Here is a 23,737-nt window from a genome sequence, read left to right as displayed (position 1 = left end):
GTCAATAGTAGTCCACCACCCATTAATAGTACATAATCTTTCCTAATAACAAAATTAAGCAAATCAAATTCCTAACTTAATTAGACCAACCTGTCCCCGTTTTCATAGGATCAATTCCACCCCACACCATTTGGGAGTTTGCACAAGATATATTTGTAATAACTAATAATTAATCATATAGCTTAACCATTACCGGATGGCATAACTAAATTCTCGTGGCACCAGCCATTTCCAAAGGTTCCCTATGCATATAACCCTCGCGCACTCTCCTCCCACCAAATCCGTACCCCTCTTCAATTCAAACCTTACGAGACTTAAGAAAAACACAAAACTTGATTGCACTACTCTCTCCCCCTTCCACATCTCCATGCATATTTGATCCATGAAGGTGAAGTATCTAACATAAAATTAAAAGCCTTAATAAACATGTACATCATGAGCTCCTGAAACCACCTTCACCGACCAAGATCATTAGTCCAAAAACATGGAGATGCTGCGAATGAGAGAGTTGTTGTTACTGTGGTCGTCATTTGAAAGCAAGAGAATATCCCTTGTCGGTGGAAATCACACTGCCGCCAGATTTTGCACTCGCTAAAACAATATTCATTCCACAACCTTTTTCCTTCTCTAATCTCTTCTTTTTCTATACCTCTCTTTTTCTTCTTCTACACATAACAAACTCTCTTTAAAATTTTCAACACTGTCGTCGTCGACATCTTCTTTGTGTTTCTTTCTCTTTTTGAATTCCCTACACTTGCTTTTGAAGCCACATACCAACTATATATCTATATCGTGATTAGGTTAATTACCCTAATTCAGAAATGAAGAACATTTCTCACCGTGTGTTGCTTTTGGCATTGTTTCTAGCTTCCTTTACCTTTATATCTTCGACCTCAACTCAACAACAAGAAGCCAAACATGACCCTATTGCCATCAACATGGAAACAAAGCTTGGAACCCAAAGAAAACTATTAGGGTACGTGCCAGAGGCAAAGAAAGCTGCATTGCAAAACCTAGAAGACGTTCTTCTCGAACCCCCACGTGCGGCTTCGGGGAAATCAAGGGTGTACTTGAAGCGTACGAAGTACTTGCCTGATTTGATGGGTGATTCCCTCGAGGGTTACCCTCGTCGCGTTTTCATTGATGTGGGGCTGCCGGAGAAGGACGGAGGGAGTGGCACCGATTGGTTTCACAAGACATACCCTACGAGGAACAAGGACTTTGAGATATATAAGATCGAGACGGTGGCGGAGGGTGGTCCACAGATCGAGATGTCAGATTGGTTGAGGAAGAATGTGAGGGAGGAAGAATATGTGGTGATGAAATCAGAGGCTGAGGTGGTGGAGGAGATGATGAGGAGTAAGGCCATAATGTTGGTGGATGAGCTTTTCTTGGAGTGCAAGCCACAACAAGGGAATGTGAAGAAGAAGAATAGAAGGGCCTATTGGGAGTGCTTGGCTTTGTATGGGAAGTTAAGAGATGAAGGTGTGGCTGTGCATCAGTGGTGGGGTTGATTTTGAAGTTTTAAATTGTGGCTTCGTTGTGATGATTTCTTGATGTTGTGGAAAATTACAGATAAATATGACTGATATATATGACTGTGGTGACCTAAAAACCTAATTGATGTCACGATCGAAATCATGGAGGTGGACCATTTTTTAAAACCTTGGATTGATTGATTCATAGATTACTATGGTAGAAACATGAAAGAGGTGTTTTAAGAATTTTTGTTTCACAGCGAGAATGGTATAACTAGATGAAGAAGACATGGAGTTGGGGGTGAAGAATGTTAGAGAGATTTAAGAGTGGAAGTTGTGGCCCCTGAGGAGCTAAAAGTCAAGGAGTTTTAATTTTCTCTCTTGTCCTTTTAATTTCTTATTTTCTTTTGTGGCTTGTGTTTTTTAACAATTTAATCATATTTTTCTATGATTGCTTTGTGGATGTTTATGGAAGTTGTTGATTGAGAAAGAAGTGTGAAAATAGTGACCACCATGGTTACAATTGAGGAATGTGTTCATTGTTCAATGAGATGGGCAAAGAAATGCAGTAGAGATAGATACTATATAAAAAGATGCAGAGGGAAAATAAGTAAAATATAAAACAGCACAAGAAAAACCAAATGAAGATTAAACAAATGAAAAACTGAAATGATCATTAAATTAGAAATTTTATAAATAAATAATAATTGATACATAGCTTCCCAAATATTGTCATTATAAATTCAGTGAGTCCTTTCACTTGTTTAAGAGTTACATCTGTGTGTGGATTGAGGCATGCATGTCTGCTGCAAAAGCAGGACAGACACAACACTCTTGAAGTAATAATCAATGGCTGTTTTCCACTCCATAAGCAAACTGTCTTCTGGACTATTCTTATTTTCAATTTCAGGAATTCCCAAGGTTACACATGGTAATCTACTATTTGCTAGCCGTAAATATTTTATGTTCCCAGAAAGCTGAAGGAACCACCAAGATTTATGTTGGTCCTGTATATTTGTTCAAATAAAAGAAATTAAAGCATTTTTTGGTGGTTTATGACTTCAAGAAAGGATAATGATAATTAGTACGAAAAGTTATCATACGAGATTGCACGAAATCCAAGGATTTTAAAATTTATTGTAGATAGTTATTATCTGTTCTCTACCCGGATGCTAATACAATTATTTTGATTGGCTTTTTTTGAATTCATATCAATTGGTGTTAGCAAGAAAATATAAACCGCCACAAATATTTTGATACAATTAAAAGTTAATTGCCACATCAGCACATAATGGGACTAAAAAGAAAACGGAGGCAAAACATTAAGACTTAGAACAATTATTTTTTTATTTAAAAATTAAAGGAATTAAAAACATAATTAGCCCTAAAATATATAATTAACCCTAAAATATATTTTGAACAAGATAAACAATAAATTATGGTCATTTTCACAATGAAATAAAGTACTGTATACGAGTAGCTTCTAGAGTTGTCCTTGTGTGGATCCAACTATTGAACTTTGAATAAAGTAAAAATATAACGTTGGTTGAACACGAGTTTTGAACATTTTTCTGTTATTGAAATAAGTAAGTTAATTATATTTTCCTTATAAAATTAAATTTTATGTTTATTTTATCTTATCAAATTATCAATGCAATTGGTTCAATAAATAATTGACTGAACACTAGATTCGTAACTCCGCTTTTAAGAGTGTGTCTGACACAGAAGATGAAAACACTACTAGAAAAAGAACAATTTATGACGCACTTTTGACATTTTTGTAATTAGGAAATTTATCAACAAAGACGGTGCTATAAAAAATTGTCTTCGAACACTGCGTGCCTCTTTTTCCATGACGTTTTTGGAAAGCACCGTCTTAGACTTGCCTGTCATTTAGTCATATGAACCCAGGCTCGTGCCCTCAGTCAGTACTGACCTACGCGCATTACATTGTGCCCTCCCTCAGCTCACCGTCTCCGTCGTAGGTATCTTTTGTGCCGCCTCGCCTCATCATCGAACATCTTCGATCGCCGTTCAATTATCGTTGTCATTGTCGTAGCTAGGTCAGTTTCTCATTTCCCTTATTTGATTGTTACATTATTGTGCCTTCAAGGGTTGCTAATATTGAACGAAGAAACATCACTTTTGAGGATCTTAAAAAGCCTCCATTAAGGTAGGTATCCATAAAACTCCAACGTTTCTCTGAAGGCCTTTGTGGCCATGGAGTTCATGTTCCTCTTCAAAACATTTTGCAAAAGAAAAACTTTACTAGTTATGAGCAAGTTTTGCATCCCTTTAGTGAGTGCTCATTGATAGTGTTTAGATCGTGGTTGGAAATATCTAAATCCTAGTTAGACTACATAGAAAAGCAATTTGGGAAACTGGTTTTGTGTATTAGTTTCCTTGTCCCAGAGCCATCAATGGATGGGCTAGAGGAAAAGTGGTTGAAATGGTGAGAAAGTTTCCCTGCAAAATTTGTCATACTATGCTCCTCTACCAGTGAGCAATTTTTGAATGATGATCAAATGAAACAATTGGCCAATGGCTTAGACTAGACATAGGGATTGATATGATTATTAATCAATGGGCGAGTAACAACCTTGCTATTGCTCATTTTTTTCATATATGTTATTCTATATAAATTTATCAATTCATTGATATAACATTCTGCATTATTTTGATTAGGATTTTTGGCATGCCAATTGGTATATTTTGGTTTTAAAATGGTTTTACTTTTATTCATGGTTATTTGTTTCCATATGGATTTGGCAGGTCATTGTTAAGTCCTTTTAATTATGAGAAGGAAAGTCTTTCATATGTATTTTTAATCGCTATTTGTGGTCAGCTTTTACTTTAAATAATGTATATTTGATATACCATGTTATGAGACAATGAAGAAGGTTTTTATATTACAATGATTGATTTCATAACAGATTATTCAGCTTCTATTTGACACAAAAATGATTCCCACGAGCTTAGTTAGCATACTGCCAAGAAGAAACTAAGACATTAACAATTGAATTATACCTTACCTCTTTTTTTGGTGGCAGATATAGGTACTATATGGTAGGACTGGGGAGGCATGGAACATGCTAAAGGAGAGTAAAGTTCTGAAACTATATTGTTGATTGACACATGTAAGAATTACAATAATATAAAAACAAGATGAAGAAAAGGTTAAAGCAGCATATTTATGCTTAACGTTTGAATGTATAGACCAATGAAAGAATATGAGTTCTGCTAACTATGTCAACATATATGTTGATCCAACAATAACTTTTCTTTATCATAGTATGTATTACAAATGTGTTTTTTTTAAAAAAAACTTGAATAGAAGATATAAAAATAGGGAAATCGATATACATGAACTCTAATTAACACTGCCAAACAATTTTTTATTCTTGAGCTTTGAGGTATGACTTAAAGAACTGGTTTTAAATATGTTTGAGCTCTGGGATCACCAAAGGTAACTCACCTGGATCTGTTTAAGGCTTTGAATTTTCCATATGTCAAGTGGATATTCTCCTGTTAAACTAAGATTCAAGTAGAAATTCACCAAGAATGCTATGTTTTGCCAAATGCAATGAAGTTGAAATTGCATCCTCTAATGACTTAACTGATCATTATGATAACTTTACAACTTACAAGATATGATTTATTTATAATATTTCATATTTTTGCTTAATAGTTCTTATTTATTGTGATAATGTTATGAGATAAAATAAGATCTAATGCAGGAAAACAAGCAAAAGTTAGATGTAGGATTTGATACATCTATAAATCTATTGTTTAATAAATCAAGACAGTATTGGAGGAGTTCTTACAGTTGGATAGTCATATGCTATTAGATCACTATCTTCTGTGATCATCGCTGCAACTCCACCATTTTTTACTCCAAGCTGAGACATGTGCGCTAACTGACCATCTGCTTCATATGGAACTACAACAAACTCAATGTTCTCTGATTTTAGGGCCTGCAAGGCAATTATATGATGGAATTAACCTAAAGTGTAGATTAAGTAAAGATCATTGTTCTAGAGTAGCAATAGTATTTGACAAAGTTTGTGATAAGGGGAAAGGGGGTATGGTGGGGGTATTTTTAATACTACCAGCCACAACTCACAAGCTTGTACAACAGAAATGTTTACAACATAGTGAATGTACCACAACTTCCTTTCACTATTAGAATCCAAGGGTTTGATGAGAGCATATCTTTGACATAATGCACTTCTGCTTGTTTCCTAAGGGTTTGATGTTGATAGTTTGATTTTGTCAAAAAGTGGGTATGTATTGTTGATGGATTACTTTGTCATATTTGGGAGTCGTTGTATACAATAAAATAGCCATTTCATGGCTTCACCTGTTGTGACACCCTCTACCCCACACATATATGTACAAATAATAAAAGGAATAAGAATGCATAATTAATTAAAAGTTTTTAAAACACATTTAAATAAAAGCATTTTAAAAGGGTAAAAAACTCACATTCACTTTTTTAACATCATAATACAATGTGTCCAAATAAATAATAAAATCATCTCGACTCAAAACAAGGTCGTCCAAGACTTCATGCAATTAATATAGAAACTTATGCCCTAATGTAACATCCTATTAAAGCATTGTATTCCAATGCCCTCTAGCATAAAGTTCTTTAAAATCATTCACCTAGTCATCTGCTCCCACGAATACAAGGTTCAAGATCATCACAGGATCCAAGCACAAATAGCACACAGGGAGTGAGTTATCACATTAAAAAAAAAAACAAATAAACAAAGACGTAATCAAAATAAATTAGGGAGGTATTTATAACATAACTCAACTTAATACAATCCACGTCACTTCACCACTTTATCATTTAAAATTCATCTTTCAATCACCAATCACATTACACATGAATCATACATCTGGGTCAAGACGTAATAACACTCATCAATTTCATAATGAACAATTAGCAAGCGTTATGCAACAATTATACTAAAACTCAAGCCTATGTGCAATGTGGTACCATGTCAGTAAAAAACCACACTGGGGCGCTTAGGAGTACATAATAAGACACACCACACAATGGATATGTTAGGTCACTCCCACTAAGTAAAATCATAAGGTGACCAGTCAGGGTCACTCTGTTTTGCGAGAATGCTCCAACCATATGAGACCAAAATAGGCTTAAATGAGCACTCAAATCGAGTGTCTTTATCCACAAGGCCTAGACTCCGAAGAATTCGTTAGAGTCTCGCCTTCCTGATTCAGGTCCAATCCCTAAAAATTTTTTTGCATGCAGACACTGCTCATGAATTATACAATACCCACAATCTCACACTCGTGTTTCAAATACATTTAATACATTGCGCTACAATTTAACACTTTAGGTTCCTAACTAGGAATCCTACATGTTCCTTTTAACATTGTGCATAAACACTTTTCTCAAGGTAAATACCAGTCGGGTTGTTGTATAATTCATAGCTCACAACACAAGTATTGTCACATCAAGTGTTAACCACACACTTATTCACAACCAAATCTCATGTCCACAATTTAACACCTAATAATGTCATAATCCACCATCACATGTTTATGTGTATCTCACAAATTAACTCATGTTCAAATTTGCACTTATACTCAATCTCAATAACAATATTATAATCTCAAAGCAACATATTATCTCACAATTCATCACATATTCAATTTATCACTTATACACAATTTTAATCACAATTTCATGATCCCAATATAACTATTTATCATGCTAATCTTATCCAAAACACAAACAAATTATACAAAAATGCTTCTCACAACACGGGGAGTAAAACCCCTCAAACAATTTCACATAATTATACATGAAGAATTACAATACAATAAACATCCTAAAATAAATCCAAATTTGGTCCTCTAAGGACCCCTACACATGTTCATTCAACCCTAATTGCGATAAACTCGTCCCTTACCTCTAAGCGAGCTCACGTGTGTAGTCCGGCAGTGACAACGGTATCTCTAGCAGTTTCCTAAGATTCCTCAAGTTTTTCCTCTATTTGCTCTGTTAGGGTTTCCAAGCGTTAGAGAGAAAGAGAAGGGATTGAAGCCTCCATTTTACTGTCTTCGTGCGATGGACGTTTCTCTCTCTATGAATATTATTTCGCAAATCCCTGCAATGGAGGTGTGCAAACCTAGTGTTTAAATTTCATGACAATCCAACGGTTAATGAGTCCAGGATCGTAGTTTTACTGGAACAGGTTTGGGTGTATGTGGAAAAAATAAAGTTACGATGCGAAGGGAATTTCTCTTATCTAATACATTGTTTCACAAATTCCAATGGTGAGAATGTTTGGAGATAAGTTCTGAACCTGGTGCTCAAATTTCATGATGATCCAACGGTTAACGAGTCTGGGATCATTATTTTACTGACACAAGTTTGGGTGTATGCGGAAAAAAGGGAGGGTTTCGGGAGAGGAATAAGGAAAAACAAAATTGAGAGAAAGAGGAAGCGTAGAGATGTATCGTTAGTCTGAAAACTGACCTAACGTGTCTCTATTTATAGCTATGGTACTTTCAGCCTATTATTTACTCTTATTTTCTTTATTTTTATTATTGTATAAACAAGAACTCTATTTTATTTCCTATCAAATGAATAAATAAAATATATTTTTTTTATTTTCCTTCAAATCATTATTTTAATTAATAAATTTATTTCTCCTTATTTATTTAATTATAAAAACATCATCATTTTTTTAAAACTTTTTATTTTTAAATAAAAAAATTCTTTTAAATTTATTTTACGAAAAATGGGATGTTATACCTGTTACTATTAAAACTTGCACTCAAGATCATGAATCCATGACCTAAGGAATGTGTGTGTGTGCCCCATATATATATATATATAGCCTTTGAATTCTTCTAATGGAACCCTGCATCCCTAAGCAATGATTTTTAAAATTATCTACTCTATCACTCACGATTTTCATGATAGTTTATGTAGTATATTTCAATCTTAGTTCTATTATCATTTTGTATTCTGTTGTATTTTAACATCTTTTTTCTAATGTAGGACAATGTCAAGAGTATGGTTGAAAATTTTCCAATATTAATATACTATATGTATTCGATAACTATACTTTTAAAGTGTGATTCTCAACCCAAAGTCTAAATATAAAATTGGAAGAAGTTTATTTATGTGCTGGTTGGATTGTACTCTTCATTACAAATTGACATTATTTCCCTTGTTGAAATCTAAAACAGCTTTCAAGGCTAAGCTTTCATGCCATTTTGGAGTTGGCTTCATGCCAGACCAAGGATTAAGTATTCTATTAGGATCGGACAAAGACAGAGAACTCAATCACATATCAATCAGCCTTTCATTCTATTTCAAGTTCAATATCTAGCTTGATCCTGTGTCCATCCAATGAACAACTCTTATATGTTTTGTAAGTGGGAAATGGAAGGATGTGGAGGAAAGGAAAGGAATTTCAATGAAATTCTCTTGTTTGGTTTAAAAGTAATGAAGGGAAAGAGGAAATTCAAGGTGGGCGTGTTTAATTTCTAATTTCAAAAACTGCTTTTGGTTTAAAAAATACAAGTAAACAAGGTTGTTGCTCAGATAGTTGGTGGAGGAAGGTGCAAGGCACAAAACAGAGTGTAGAATTGAGGGAGAGGCTGAACAAGATGGAAACAAAAGAAGATGAGGAAACATCTTCTAGGTGTTTGTTTTACTTTTTATTTAAAAAAAAACACTTGTTTTGGAAATAATTTTCACAACTTAATAGGATTTGGATGAGAAAGTGATTGCTGAGTAAAGTGGAATTGTTTTAGAAAACCATTTATAAAACCAAAAGCTGAGAAAGGAATCAAATAGTCCCTTAGTTGCCTTGTTTGGTTAAAAGAATAAAGAAGGGGATGGTTGAGATTTTAATCATTCTGTGTGGTTCAAAAAATTAAAAGGAAAGAGTAGGGGAAATAAAATCCCTTCTCCCTTATTTTTGTCTCCCCACCAAAAGTGGGGGATTTGGATGAAATGGGAAGGCCCTTTTTCCCTTCCTATTGCCCATTTCCCTTAAAATTCCTCTCTTCCTCTCTCCTCTCCTTTAAACCAAACACACTATTAAAAAGTAAATCATGTTTGTCTATAGAGCAGTTTATTAAAGTCTCAACACAATCATGAGTGATCATAAGCAGCCAGATTCCAATAATGAATTTCAATCATATGAGGATGCATTGTGAAAATAAAATTGAGGGTAGTTAGTCATGAGTTATAGTCAGTCAGGTTTAGTGATAATGGTTGCTTTCAAACAAAAAAGCAGGAGGCCAGTAACAACATTATGATAAGAATCAAGTCGACATAAATCAACCAGAGAAATTCAAAGATTGTAAGTTGAAAAAATCTCATATTCAGAATAATGACAAATAGTCGAATACCATAAATCCTTGGAAACTATTTATAGTATGGTTATTCTATACTACTAAAGTACTGATAGCAGAACTTACAACATATCACTAATCCTATAATAATCCTTAAACATCCTTCATTCTACATCATTTGGCACTTGATCTAACCGGTCAACTTCAAGCATGTTTCTTATGTTGAATGCCTTGAAATTTTGTACAAGTTGAGATTTTGATCTCTGGGTACCTCAATCAGCTGATCAAATGAGGCTAGGTTCTAGCCTTAATATGCATGCCTGACACAATTGTGAATGGTCAAATAATGTTTACTTGAAGTAACTATGTAAAAGTTCTTTCTTGATTTTAATTCTGTTGAATATTTATTCTTTCCACTCATTCCATTTAATGAAATTTCAAACTTTCTACACAGAGTGAACTTCCTTTCTTGCAAGTAACTTTGTATGGTCTTATCAACATTAGTAGTGCTTAACGTGTGTATGATGTATTCAAATTCAGTCTGTTTAGCTTTCTGCCTTCTGCTTTTAAGATAACTACCTAAGGAAAAAAATGATATGGCACGACACAAATTTATAGTTGCCGGATAACAACTAAAAACGAAAACATGTGGTCCGTGGTTATTCAAAATAAAAATTGCAAAGGTTTTGGAAATCACACTCTCATGTTTAGGGTTGCATTTGCTGCAAACACACATAAATGACACCAAATTGATAAAAAAAAATGACCAATACATATAACAACCAAGGTGTCGATAGACAAAGAGAGAGAGGAAACCTACTGTCAAAGTAGAAGGATAGAAGAGATATATAATATAGTTATGCCAAGAGTTTTTTTCGTTTATTGTTTAACAATCAGTTTTGGTTGTAGGTACAACTTTTTGACTCTAGTTTAGGAAGCTAAAGGTTGTTGTAGCCCGCACTGTACTGCACTAAGAGTTTTGAATAATATTTCGATGCCATCACTACCTGTCACGTTATCATTTAAGAGATACAGGTTGACGACAGATACTAAAATAATGAAACCTTACAATTTTTCAGATATCTAAGGAAAAAAAAATAAATGTTAAATAATTTTTTAAAACCAATTATATTTCAAATATAAAAAACTTAATTAAAACCTTGTTTTAAAACAAGTGTGTGCACACAATCAAAGCGACCCGTAGCTATGCACGGTTTAACAACAAGTAGTTTGATAAAGATAAACATCGAGTCAAATACATGTCCGAATTGAATAGGAGCAAACAAAGTCAAAGAAAGAAAAGAGAGAGAAAAAAATCAGCAATCATCATCTGAAGCGAGAAGCCAACACGACAGACACAAGTGAGAAACCAAACCAAAGCAGGTAGCGATGTCGAGTGGTGGAAACCTTAGTTGCGTGTTGGTAGCTGTGGATGGAAGCGAGGAAAGCATGAACGCGCTGCGTTGGGCACTGAACAACCTCAAGCTCCGATCCCCTACACCCGATTCCACCGGTGCTCCCTCCTTCATCATCTTCCACGTCCAATCCCCGCCCTCCATCGCCACTGGCCTCCATCCCGGTGCCATCCCCTTCGGTGGTCCCAGTTCCGTGCATTACATTACATTCTCTCTATTTTCCCATCCTAACCTTCATTGAGTTGAAGTCAAACATTGATCCGTTCTTCACTTCTTTGATTTTTCATCAGGTGATATCGAAGTTCCTGCTTTCACTGCAGCCATTGAAGCTCACCAGAAGCGCATCACCAACGCCGTACTCGACCACGTCCTCGGAATCTGCTCCGAATTCAACCTAACCGTGCGTTTTGCTTATTCCTTTTTCTTATTATTACTACTACATTTTATTTTTCTAAAATCTGACTTTGACAGTTTGTAGCTTTCTCTTTTCCGTATTTCCATTATATGCAGGTTACCAAAAAAAAATGTTTATTGAAATGTTCGAAACAACGGAATTGGATAGTGGCTACGGCTATCTATTCTTTGAATTTTGTAATTTAGAGATGTTTCTAGTTAAATGTTTGTTATCTTGTTAATTATAGGATCAATTAATGTCACCATTAATTTTTTACTGTTCAACATTTTTAATTGTCTCTACTTTGTATTTATTTCTTATAATTCTTAATTCTGAATCAGTTCATCATTTTTATTTTCTTTCAAAAGTTTATTATATTTTTCGATGACTTTATTATGTCACTCTCCCTTGAATTTAACCTTTTCGCAAGTACATTTCCATTTTTGTCTGTTCGATTGTAAGCATGGTTCCCTTTCGTACGTACTCGACTTTACACAACTTTCATTTTAGAACTCAAGTTCTGGGAATAAAATGGAAGTTTATAACACTATCTGGATGTTTGCGGTTGAAATTTGCACTTGAAATTATTATGACACATGTTTCAATGTATATCCAAAGGATAAAAATAAAAACAAATGTTTTAATCCTTTTGCAAAGATATTTTTGTCTCGAAAGTTATTTTTCACCTTATCTTCAAACATGCTCTAAGTCTAAAGTGAATAACTTTCACAATTTTATTCTTTCTTAGCTATAAAAGTGAATATCTAATCTCTCTTCACTTTACCTACCAATTGAGTCTAGGAGAAGATACCAGTCTCTCACAACATAGCTGACCATGGTTTGAAGAAGTGTTCACACTTAATTTTGGACCGTGCTTTGAACAAAGTAAAAAATTATCTTTTGGCTTTGCCGAGGAACTTTAGCTAGTGGTATAGCATGAAAATTGGTCATGGAAGCTTTATGGTTGTTTTCTGCGCGAGAAGGGTGGATGTGCAATTTTTTTTTTCATTTTATTTTTAAATAAAAGAGTTATCATATTCCCGTAAAAAAAGAGTTATAATATTGATGAAAATAAATATAATATCAAGACATTAAATTTTTATGTTAATATATTATTGTATTTCTTATTTAAAAATATCGAATTAAAAATATTTATTAATTTTTCCTTCAAAGTTCAACACGGACGCTACTGTTTTGTGCAAGTACTCCATCTCAAGTTATTGTCAGCTCCCGTTTACTGTTTTTGACTTTTCTCTATCTATGGCAGAGTAAGGGCAGAACCCATGTCCTTGTTGGAGATCCAAAGGAGAAGATTTGTGAAGCTGTGCAGGATTTGCATGCTGATGTGCTTGTGATGGGGTCTCGTGCATTTGGCCCAATTAAGAGGTACAAAGTAACCCATAAATTTGCACGGCACATAGACATACTTTATAGTTATTTTTTTATCAATAAATATTAACTTATTAGTTTTATTAGAAATGTTAGTGGGGGATTCCAATCCTTTCTTAGCTAACCGAGCAAACTTTATATCTCCGGTTATACTTTATTGTAGTAAGCATGATTTTGGCAGCACATATCACACACAAAAAAATAAAGGCTTGATAAACAACCTGGACAAGTATTCCCTTTTTGAGAATGTTAACAAGTGCTAGGACATTGTGGACCTATTGTTATACTGGGGAAAAACCTGGAGTTTTCAGACTTCAATGCCATCATGCCTTTCCCAATAAAATGTTTCCAAATTTGTTGGCAATATATGAATTGTGATCCTAGTAGATGACAATCGTAGTCCATATCAGAGAAGAGATGTGATTAGAAACCGATGCCAAACATTAGTGATGTGATGATAAAGTTATAAAGACTTTCAATACACAACCAACGTCTATTATCATTATTACTCCTTTATATGCAGATATTTGTTTTTTGAGTTTATACAATGTTGTAGACAAATGTTGCATTACTATTGCTCCCTGGTCAGAGCCAGTTCTAGTTGTGATTGTGATATGCAACAAACTTTCCATTCGTCATGTACAAAATTTCAAATTGAGAATGCAGCTAGTGTTGGCGGCAGTGTGTCTTATTTTTGCATTATCGACAGAGTGTCCAGCTTAAATAATTTTTTATATGATTTATGACAGAGATTTAGAGTGCCATGGTACTAGTTGATTTCCACTGAATGTAAATGACTATTTTGGTCGGTTGAAGAAAAATGCAAATTGTTTTGTTCAAAAGCTTAACGCTAGATTAGTTTGTAAAGGGCCCTCATTTGCAAAGGACTTTTCATTTGAGGGAAGGGTTTGACATTTCAGACATACAACGGCATTGTCTTGTAGTCAAGCCTGCTACAGTAGAAAATTAGGATTAATAAATTTTTTGTTTAATTTTTAATAACTAATGATTTTGATTAATTTATAATCAACTTAATAATCTATCATGAGGATCAAAATCACTAATTTATGAGACTAGAGAGATCAAATGTTGTAATTAAAATCCAATAAAACTAAAATTAGGATTTGAGAAAAAAGAGGCCAAAATAACATTTAGCCTAAAAAAACATGATGACTAATATAGGATCTTGATGTCTTTGCAAATGAGAAATGCAATTAGATTATATGATAGACAGATTTTTTTTTTAAATAGTGTTGTATATATATATATATATAGGTTAAAATAATAGTTATAATACAAATTATTACTATTTCGAAAATTAATTTCTAGAGGGATAAAAAAATATGTAAACAAGTAAAACCTTGGTGTAAAAAATCCAAAATATGATCGACTAATTCTTGAATGATATATGATTACATGGTAGGATTGCAATGGAATAAGGTTAACAGAAAATTCTAGTATCTTTGATAGAGGAGAAGGGGGAGAGGGTAGAAATACTAAGCCAAAAAAAGGGAGAGGGTAGACAAATAGGTGGAAAAGGTTTAGAGGACAATGAGGATGAGAATAAGGTTGTAAGGTGTTTATACAAAGAGGTATTTTGGGTAATAAAAAATACAAAAAAGGAGGGGGTTCGTTTAACAATGGCTTGACAAAAAAAATTGTGGGCATCTCCTTCTTGCAGCTCCAAATTGTTTCCAGCACCCTTTCTGAAATATTTTTTTACCTTTCAAATTGATCATTTCAAAAAGCCAAAATCTATAATCATTTTAGAATGAAATTTCACATTTTGAATTAATTATTCTTGAAAATACGGAAAAAGAGATGCAGAAAACAACTTAAAAGATGCTGGAAATAACAACTAAAATTGTGAAAGCAACCGTAAGAGCTCACATTCAAAGCCCAATATCCTTTAAGCCAATATTGACCCACTAGAAACAGAGTTAACGCACTCAAAAGCGTAGATCGAGATGAATTATAATTTTCATTTAATATAGGTTTTATTGTAAAATCTATTCTCTTATTTTTTTTTCTATTTTACTAAATCGGTTCTTTTATTTTTTAATTGACTACTTAAATCTTTCTATATTTCAAAATTCATTATCTTGAAACAAGACTAAAATTATGATATCTGAAGTGAATGACACACTTCTTTATTAATATACCCACGTGACCATTTGAAAATTTGGTACAAAATATAATATAAATATAAGTTTTATACAAAAGTAATTTAAAATTTAAACTTTATTCTTTTTTAATGTATTATATTTTATAATCTTATATATTATCTTTATATAAATTATAATTTCATAAAATGACAGTATTTTATTATCTTTTAAAATATTTATATATGTAATTTAATGACAATATTTTGATATATAACTAAATAAAATGACAGTATGTTCTATCTTTAAAAATATTTATGTATGTGATTTATTAATATTATTATTTATCTATATTACAATAAATAATATGAATATCTTAATATAGATAAAAAAAATGTAGTCACTAAATCACAAGCATTATTTTAAAAGATAAATATAATATATAAATAAAAATAAAACTTATATAAATGTATATATATTCTAATTTAGTAAAAATAAAATTTAATGTTATATTATATTTTAAAAGATAATATATAAGATTATAAAAATATAATAAATTAAAAAGAATAAATTTTGAATTTTGAAATATGTTTGCATAAAATTTATATTAATATTATATCTTAAATTAAATATTCAAATGAGTATTTGAATGTAGTGGTAAAAATTATGCTTCTTAACGGTTAAAAATCAGTTCTAGTAATTAAAATAATATATTTTAAAATATAAGGTGACTCAAATAGTGAATTAAAAAAATAGAGACTAATTTGATGAAATAGATAAAATAGGGAGACAAATTTTACAATTAAACCTTTAATTTACCATGTCATTGACAAAATATTATTGTTTCATTAATCTTGCATGCATTTTTTTTATCTTTATTAATATACTTACTTTTAATTTTAATTAGTACTAGTATTTTAGTCTGAAGATAAGTGATTATTTTTACATCATCATTATTATTATTAAAACTAATAATAAATATTCTTAAAAATATCCATAATAAGTAATTATTTTAACATATATAAATTATATTTTAGATTTATAATAAATAATTTAAATTGTGATTTAATGTTATTTTTAAATTGAAATGAATAGTCAATTTAAAAAACTTAAAGTATACATAAAAAAATGGAGAGTAGTTTGAGAATAATGATAGATATGTTTTTTTGCCGAATTGTTGAGAATGTGTGTGAGATGAACTTGCTAAATATGAAAATAAAGTGTTATATACATGTAGTTGAGAGAGTAAGCAGAGTGAAATTTTTATTTATTATCTAAGTTAGGAATTTTAATTTATTGTACAAAAGTAGACTCATTTATAATTTGAATTTTAATTTGTGTTTTTTTATATTATTGATAAAATAAACACTTTAAGTTTATATATTATCATAGCACATTGAGATAAAAAAATTCATATAACATAAATTTATAAACATAACACATTAAAAAGAAAAAACTAAGATATTAGTATTTTATAATCACATGTAATATTTTAATTGAGATAAAAAAAGATATACCAAATTCTTTTTAATGTTTTTATAAAAATAATACAAAACGATAAAAAAATTACCATACAACTATTTTTTTTTTAAAATTTCCTTCCCTTCCTTGCCATGGGCCTTGGGCACGCAGTTGCACCCCCTTGCCAGTACCATTACCATCCTAGGGTTCTCTGGATTAGTCCTATATAGTCCGACTGAAAGTGTGGAAACTTATAAAGATATCTTGAGAAGTCAGAAATTCTAATCATGATTGTTAAAAAAAATTAAAAATCATTTTACTTTTATCTTATCTTATCTTACTTTTATATATTATCCCCTCTCTCATATATTATCCAACCGCGCGACCTAAGGAAATATTTAGAAAACAGATGTGGACGGATAAGAATTAGACAAGAAACAGAAATCTTTGGAACTTAGAAAGGGACTTGTGGTCAGTTTGTAGGGGAGATTAATAAATGAACATTGTGCATGAGATTTGGTCGGTCACGGGCATAGATTGAAGACTCTCATTGATTTATTTGCATAAATTCCATGCACGTATGGACCCCTCATTTTCAGTTACATATGTATCGACATGCATTATGATTCTGTAACTCCGGTGAGAAAAGCAAATAATCATTTCCATTTGTTTTTATCAGACAATAAATATATAATCCAAGTCTCACCAATCTTTTCTCGATAAGTCTCTACCGAGCCAAAGGGGATATTTGCACTCCAATGTACGTAACTATTATTTCGTCTATTTTAAGTTGTTTAAATTTGATTAAGAAAAAAATAGATTATAAATAGATATTAATTGTACAGGAATAACAATAAACGCTCTTCAAATAGGGAATAAAATTTTGTCGGTGTTGTCCCTTTATGTTCTGGAAATTAGTGTATCTTGTCCCTTTTTAAGGGGCTATTTTCGTGCTTCCATGTTAAACGAAGCGTAGACAGCTCAACTTCTACCAAACAAGCACACTTTACCAGCCATGCAGGAATCCAATGGAAGATTATTGATCTAGTGCTAGTTTGCTACATCGATTTCCGTGCATTGTAACAAAATATGGAAAAGGCATCACGAACCAACAGAAACTATTCATTTCCCAGTTTATCCTCTTGGAGATTCCTCACCAGGCTTGGGTTACCATAAATTTACAAGATATTACATTTAAAGTTTTTATTTTGTTATAACTAAAACTCCCATTTCTAAGTTTTAACACATACTTACAATTTTTCATCAAGAAACTTGTATGCAAAAGACATGTGACGTTAAAGTCGCTTGCTCTCATTTAGGATGAAAATAGATGTAGGGCTTATATCTTTATTAGCTTAATTGCAACCAAACTAGTCACGAGATGCTTATTTGCTAAATAAATAGACTAAAAATATGATTCTTTAAAAGTTTATAGTTAAAAAAACTAAACCTGAAACTATTAAAAATAAATAAAAATCTTTAAGACTAAACAAATAAGTCTATTTAAATAAATAAAAGTATTACAAGGATAATACTATTATTTTCTTATTATTATATTCAATTTTTATACAGTATTATACTATGTGTAACCGGGTGAAAAAAAAGGTTTTGATAGTATAATCACATGTTAGTTAGTAAGACAATTTTTTATTTTAATAAAAAAAGTAACTAAATAAAAAATTGCTGACAATTTAATATATGTATTTACCATAAAAGCTTTATAAAAAAATAACCCTTCTTAATTCTTATCACAGAAAGAAACACATCTATAATCTCTCAAAAAAATAATAACACATCTATAAGTTTACTTATAAATATGTCAATAACATTGAATGCAAAATCATAAAGATAATTGCGTTATTCTAGTAGCTAGTACTTGGTCTAGGCCGCAACAATCAATATATGGGAAAAAATATTCTCCAAGAGCAACTATATATATATATATAATGTAATTAATATTTTTTATTTTCTTTAAAAAAAATTTAAGCCAATACAATTCCAATTGATTATATAAAAATATTATTTTAGTAAATTTTGTTTACTTATTTTAATAAAAAAAGTTAATATATGGTATGTACTCTAAGTTTATGATTAAGTATAAGATTAATATAATATGATAATAGAAAATTTTATTTAATTTATTATATGGTATTAATTAAATATTGAATAAGATTAGAGTTTATGTTACTTTAAATATTGAATATATATATATATATATATATATATATATATATATATATATATATATATATATATATATATATATATCCTATCATCCTATCCTTTCATAACCGTCAAATGAATTTTGATCGTATTTAGAAACAGATATTGGACGGATACGAATTAGACTTTAAAACTTTGAAGGGACTTATGATGATCAGTTTGTTGGGGAAAATTAATGAATGAACATTACTTGATATTTTGTCCTTGGATGGGTCGAGCATGAGATGTACAAAAGACGTGCGACGTTGAAGTCACTTCCTGTTGTTTAGTTATGAAAATAGGCATGGGCTTACAGCTTCTTCTTTTTTTTATTGGAAGGCATAGGGCTTATAACTTAGTTTGCATCAAAATTAACCTATTCAAAGGTATGTTTGTAACCTTACTTAACAAGTGACTCTACACAATAAGTTTTTAATAACCTGTTTGGCTTGGCGTTTGATAGCGTCAATGTGAATCCAGTTGAAGCAAAAAAAACATTTGCTTCAACGTCAATTGAAGATTATGAACGCGAAAAAGTTGGAAAATTTGGATAGTGAAATCCAATCCAAATACGCTATAAATAATGATCATCATTTTGAGTAATGCCAAAACTTTTCAAAAGTTCTTTTGGCCTAATTTGAAGCAGCCTGCAGAGGTCCTACACCAAAAAGATCAATCAACCAAAACAAAAAACAAAAGTACCACAAGTCCACAACATGACACATCTTATTTTGAGAAAATACTCCAAACTCCAAAGCCAACCAAATCAGTGCCCACACGGCTTATTCACCACACCCATTTGAACAAGGTCCAAAAAGCAAAACAACATAGGAAATTAAACAAGCAAACAAGCAAATACAAACGTACCAATTAAGAAGACAAACAAAAATTACACACGTTCAACTAGCTAGTTACAAAGCTCTCGCGCTATGCCAACCCTATTATTAACGGTATCAAACAAAACCCTAAGGTTCTGTTGCTGATAGTTGGCAATGACATTGAGCACCGAGTTCACGTTATTCGGCGCCGCCGCCATCGCCAAGCACGCCATGCCGCCGTAGGCGGTGTGTATGAGGGTGTTCTCGTAGGGCAAAGTCACATCCAAGCCCGTGAAGCGAAGCTTGATCAAGGGCGTCAAATTCTCGTAGGTTTTCACAAAGCACGTGTCGAAACCACCTCTGCTGAAGAACGGTCCCTTCACTTGGTTTCTAAACTCATCCCTTATTGCACTGTAAACCGGTCCTACGAACCGGGTTATGACCGTGCCAGAATCTAGGATGGTTCCGGAGCCCTTATTCGGGTCGAACGCCAGATATTCTATGGGTAATGGGACCTTAACCCGGCCCACGGTGACGCCGGTGAGGTTCACGTAGTAAAGAGAGGGCCGACGCGGGTTTTGGAGGAGCGGGGTGGTCCGGATTCGCCTAGGCTGGCCCGTGGGCCCAAGTTTGAGGGACCCAGAGAAGTAGGAGGACTGGAAACTTGGGAGGCAGTAGGAGAAAATGCCGGAGTAGAGTTTGGAGGATTGGGAAGGAAGTGACAAGGGCCCGCGGCCCAAGCCCAATAGGCCTTGGGCCGGGAGCGTCCAGCCGGAGGCAGAGTTGACGCACCCGAAAGCGTAGCTTGGTAGGGTGTCGATGCCCAATCTGAGAGAGTCTTGCACGAGAGTGGCGGAGAATGTGGAGCCTGCATTATGCAAGATATGAATGGAGAAGGTAGAAACTAGAAAGTAAACAAAATTCAATTTTCATTTGAAAAAAGAAAAAAGAAAAATGATAACACACTTTTTAGTTTCTAATACTCTCATTCTCAACTGCTTCATAAAATTTTGGTTTTGAAATTACTCTCCGGTTCTTACATATTATATAATGAAACTAATTAATATAAATTGGAACATACATGTGATAAGGAGTATATTCTTATTAACAATTAATAATGTAATTGTAGGTTGGTATAAGTGGTCAATGATTCAATGTTGACTCTTATCCTCTCCTCCCCGTTGATGTTAGTTTGACTCTCCAACTCTTCTAAAATTTTGCATGATAGACAAGTTTTTTCAAGAGATCTCTAGCTAAGGCGCAGGAACTAGTTTAATTTAATTCTTCTAAAAAAAGGAACTAGTTTAATTACTATAGCTAAGACTGGTTGATGTTTAAATATAATGTTCAGCTAATAGTTTCATCATTTCATTAATTAGCAGTTTAATTAGCACCCTAGCTGTCACAGTAATATTGAGGATGTCTCTTTGTTTTTACAATTTTTATCCCTAAAAAAGTTAAATACTATATTTTTATAGAATTTTTTTTTACAATGTGTACTATTTTTTATTTTACTATGTTTTTAAAATAGTAATATAAGAAACAAAGATGTAATGAAAAGTTTTTTTTTTCAATTGTTATACAATCAAAATTAAAGCTTCAGATTACGGATTACCAATAATTAACTTAAATTATGATCGAAAGACGGTACTTTCAATTCTATTTTAAGTTTAATCCTAAAAAAAATTGGGTAAAGGGTTGTTCTTACCTGCATAGGATTGGTTGAATGTGCAAGCTTTAGAACCAGTGTAGGGGCAAGGGAGGGCACCACGAGCCTGGGCACAACGCGGGGCGTAGCAAGCTACGGCGCCGCCATAAGTGGTGGAGGCTTGAGGGGAATAATAGGTGGAGGAGGAAGAGCAACCAGTGCAGCCGGTACACGGTACCCAAGCCTCATCGGTGCTGGTATCCAGAACCATAAAAAATAGTTGGTTCGGCGAACCCAGTTTCACTCGGACCACGTAGCTACCAATCCCGAAGGCTTGGCCCGAAGCGATTGGGGCTGCGGAAATGGGCTTTCTCCTCAATGAGGCGTCGAGGCTAGACAAGTACACGACTCTTTCTGGGTCCTTGGAGGCCATGTCGATGATGATGTTCTCCCACGAGGTTGAGTAGTTCTTGAAAGGCGAGCAATTGCCGTAGATGGGAATCATGGTGATGTCGGAGTCGTCGTTGTCGTGTTGAGAAGCGCATGGATCGTTGGCAATGGCTATGATGGAGAGGTGAAGTAGCATTGAAGTGAAAAGAATTGTGGTGGTGGTGGTGGTGGTGGTGGTGTGCTTCACACCCATGGTTGATGGAGGAGGGAGAAAAAAGGTTGTAGCTAAGACCTAAGAGGCTAATGTGTGCATGCATGGACGAGTCCTTTAATACATGCAAAAGTGGAAATTATTGCACAAACTCAATTATTTGTTTCATATAAATTAGTTAATAATATGTCAAACACCAAAACACACACACTTGATCAATTCGTTCGTACACATAATTCTATCATAAGAAAGTGATGGAAAAAAAACATAGTAAGAAAGTGCCGTTAATGAATTTACATAGTCATTCCTGAAACTGTTGGACCATATATAAGTTATTACGGGAATTCTTAATTTCATAAGTTTTGTGTGGTTGCTTATATCTCTTGTTTACTTTTTAATTAGATATTGACAATTTAGTATAAGAAAAAAAATTATTCTAAATAATTATACTCCCTCGTCCATAAAGTTTGATACATGAAATTTAAATTCATAAATTCGTAAGATAGATTTAAATTTACATTTCAAATCATGATACATTAATTTGAAATTGGCTTACCATGTTGCCACTAAAAATATTTGGTACTGAAGTCGTTTATCGTCGAATAATGAATAATTCAACTGGCTACTTTAGTTGACTGCCGTTGATTAATGCAGTTAAATCTAAATGAATTTTAGCTTGCCCTCCACTACTAAAGATGATTGGTAACTAAAATAATCTAATAACTAAAAGAATCATTTTTAATGGCTAACGATTATTTCTGTTTGCGGACGGTTAATTGTTAATTTCTGATGACTAGCTAGAATAATAAAATTGAACCAGACCTATTTCAGAAAAGATTAAGTTGAAAGGAATATTTGAATATGAAAGATAGTTGCAACTTGCAAGTCGTTTTTATCAAAACTAAATGCATATGAATTCATGATTTCTTAAAAAAATCAGAGAAGTGGATAGTGGGAAGTTAACAAATGTTTTTCCACATGAAGAAGCATAGATCAAAATGTGAGAAAATGTTCATGGCAAAAGGATGATGACGGAAGCATCCCATAACGACCAAATGTTGGTAATTATTAAAAAACAGTTGATATATGGTTGTTATTGCTTAGAAAACATTATAAATAGGAGAAAATTAGATGTAATCGAGGTCCCAAACCAAATCAATCAAATCTATCTTTTTCTAGTGGCTTACCTTTCATTCATAATTTATTTATTTCTTTATTTACAACTTTCCTTTACCACTTCCAATCATTTACAATTTTCTTTAACGATTTCGGTCATTTATAATTTTCTTTACATCTTTTAGTAATTTATAATTTTTCTTTACTGTAATTCCACGTAGGAGTAATTTAATTAGCATAGAAATTTTAGTACATCAACTTCTAAAAAATTCTTTGAAGTGAACTAAGAAACCAATAAAAACAAATTCCTTCATTATGACAATTGTCTAGAGGAGAATCACTTATTGATGATTAGTCTGCATGGTAGCTAATCAGTCAACAGATTTTCACACATACGTTTAGTTTTGCTTCACCAATGCACTTTGTTTCACAAAACTATGTCAAATAATGCTAAAGAATATAGTAGAAGTTATAAACACGGAACTAGACAGATACATGCTATTAATTATGTACATTAAATGTGTAAAAGAATTTTAAGAAATGTAGAGACTCGTCTGCACTCACTCGTATGTGAAATATTCTTCATAGGTTGTACTAGCACCACTAAAGTATGTCATCCCTCAATTATTAGTCATTATTCTTTTCGTCTCAAAATAATTATTATCTTATATTATTTTATACAAATAAAAAATATAATACATAAATAAAAATAATAATTTTTTAAAATTAATCTTATATTACTATTAATTTATTTTTAAAGTATG

The 23,737-nt window shown here is 32.5% G+C and overlaps 3 protein-coding genes and 1 pseudogene across 4 annotated transcripts; 3 read left to right on the top strand and 1 right to left on the bottom strand.

Moving 5' to 3' along the window:
• Nucleotides 1-293: 293 nt before the first annotated feature.
• Nucleotides 294-1,971, top strand: LOC114395361. Its single transcript, XM_028357126.1, has one exon. The coding sequence runs from the start codon at nucleotides 822-824 to the stop codon at nucleotides 1,512-1,514; it is 693 nt and encodes a 230-aa protein (XP_028212927.1). The 5' UTR covers nucleotides 294-821; the 3' UTR covers nucleotides 1,515-1,971.
• Nucleotides 1,972-2,327: 356 nt separating this feature from the next.
• On the top strand, nucleotides 2,328-4,271 carry LOC114376394 (annotated as a pseudogene).
• A 6,743-nt stretch (nucleotides 4,272-11,014) lies between these two features.
• On the top strand, nucleotides 11,015-13,727 carry LOC114395349. 2 transcript variants are annotated; one of them, XM_028357108.1, is made up of 3 exons: nucleotides 11,015-11,430; nucleotides 11,533-11,642; nucleotides 12,904-13,727. In XM_028357108.1, the coding sequence occupies exons 1-3, from the start codon at nucleotides 11,217-11,219 to the stop codon at nucleotides 13,093-13,095; spliced, it is 516 nt and encodes a 171-aa protein (XP_028212909.1). In that variant the 5' UTR covers nucleotides 11,015-11,216; the 3' UTR covers nucleotides 13,096-13,727. The 2 variants fall into 2 exon arrangements, with proteins under 2 accessions (XP_028212909.1, XP_028212917.1); XM_028357116.1 differs by lacking the exon at nucleotides 12,904-13,727 and adding an exon at nucleotides 11,753-11,930 and having other exon boundaries at nucleotides 11,017-11,430.
• A 5,762-nt stretch (nucleotides 13,728-19,489) lies between these two features.
• On the bottom strand, nucleotides 19,490-21,961 carry LOC114395344 (aspartyl protease AED3-like). The gene is made up of 2 exons (XM_028357099.1): nucleotides 21,317-21,961; nucleotides 19,490-20,476 (listed from the first exon to the last, which is right to left on the bottom strand). Exons 1-2 carry the CDS (start codon nucleotides 21,897-21,899, stop codon nucleotides 19,698-19,700), a joined length of 1,362 nt encoding a protein of 453 aa, XP_028212900.1. The 5' UTR covers nucleotides 21,900-21,961; the 3' UTR covers nucleotides 19,490-19,697.
• Nucleotides 21,962-23,737: the final 1,776 nt, after the last annotated feature.

This window comes from Glycine soja, chromosome 2 (genome assembly GCF_004193775.1).
Source record: "Glycine soja cultivar W05 chromosome 2, ASM419377v2, whole genome shotgun sequence".
Taxonomy (NCBI): Eukaryota; Viridiplantae; Streptophyta; class Magnoliopsida; order Fabales; family Fabaceae; genus Glycine; species Glycine soja.
The sequence above is the reverse complement of the archived record's forward strand: the minus strand, read 5'-3'. Positions and strand labels throughout refer to the sequence as shown.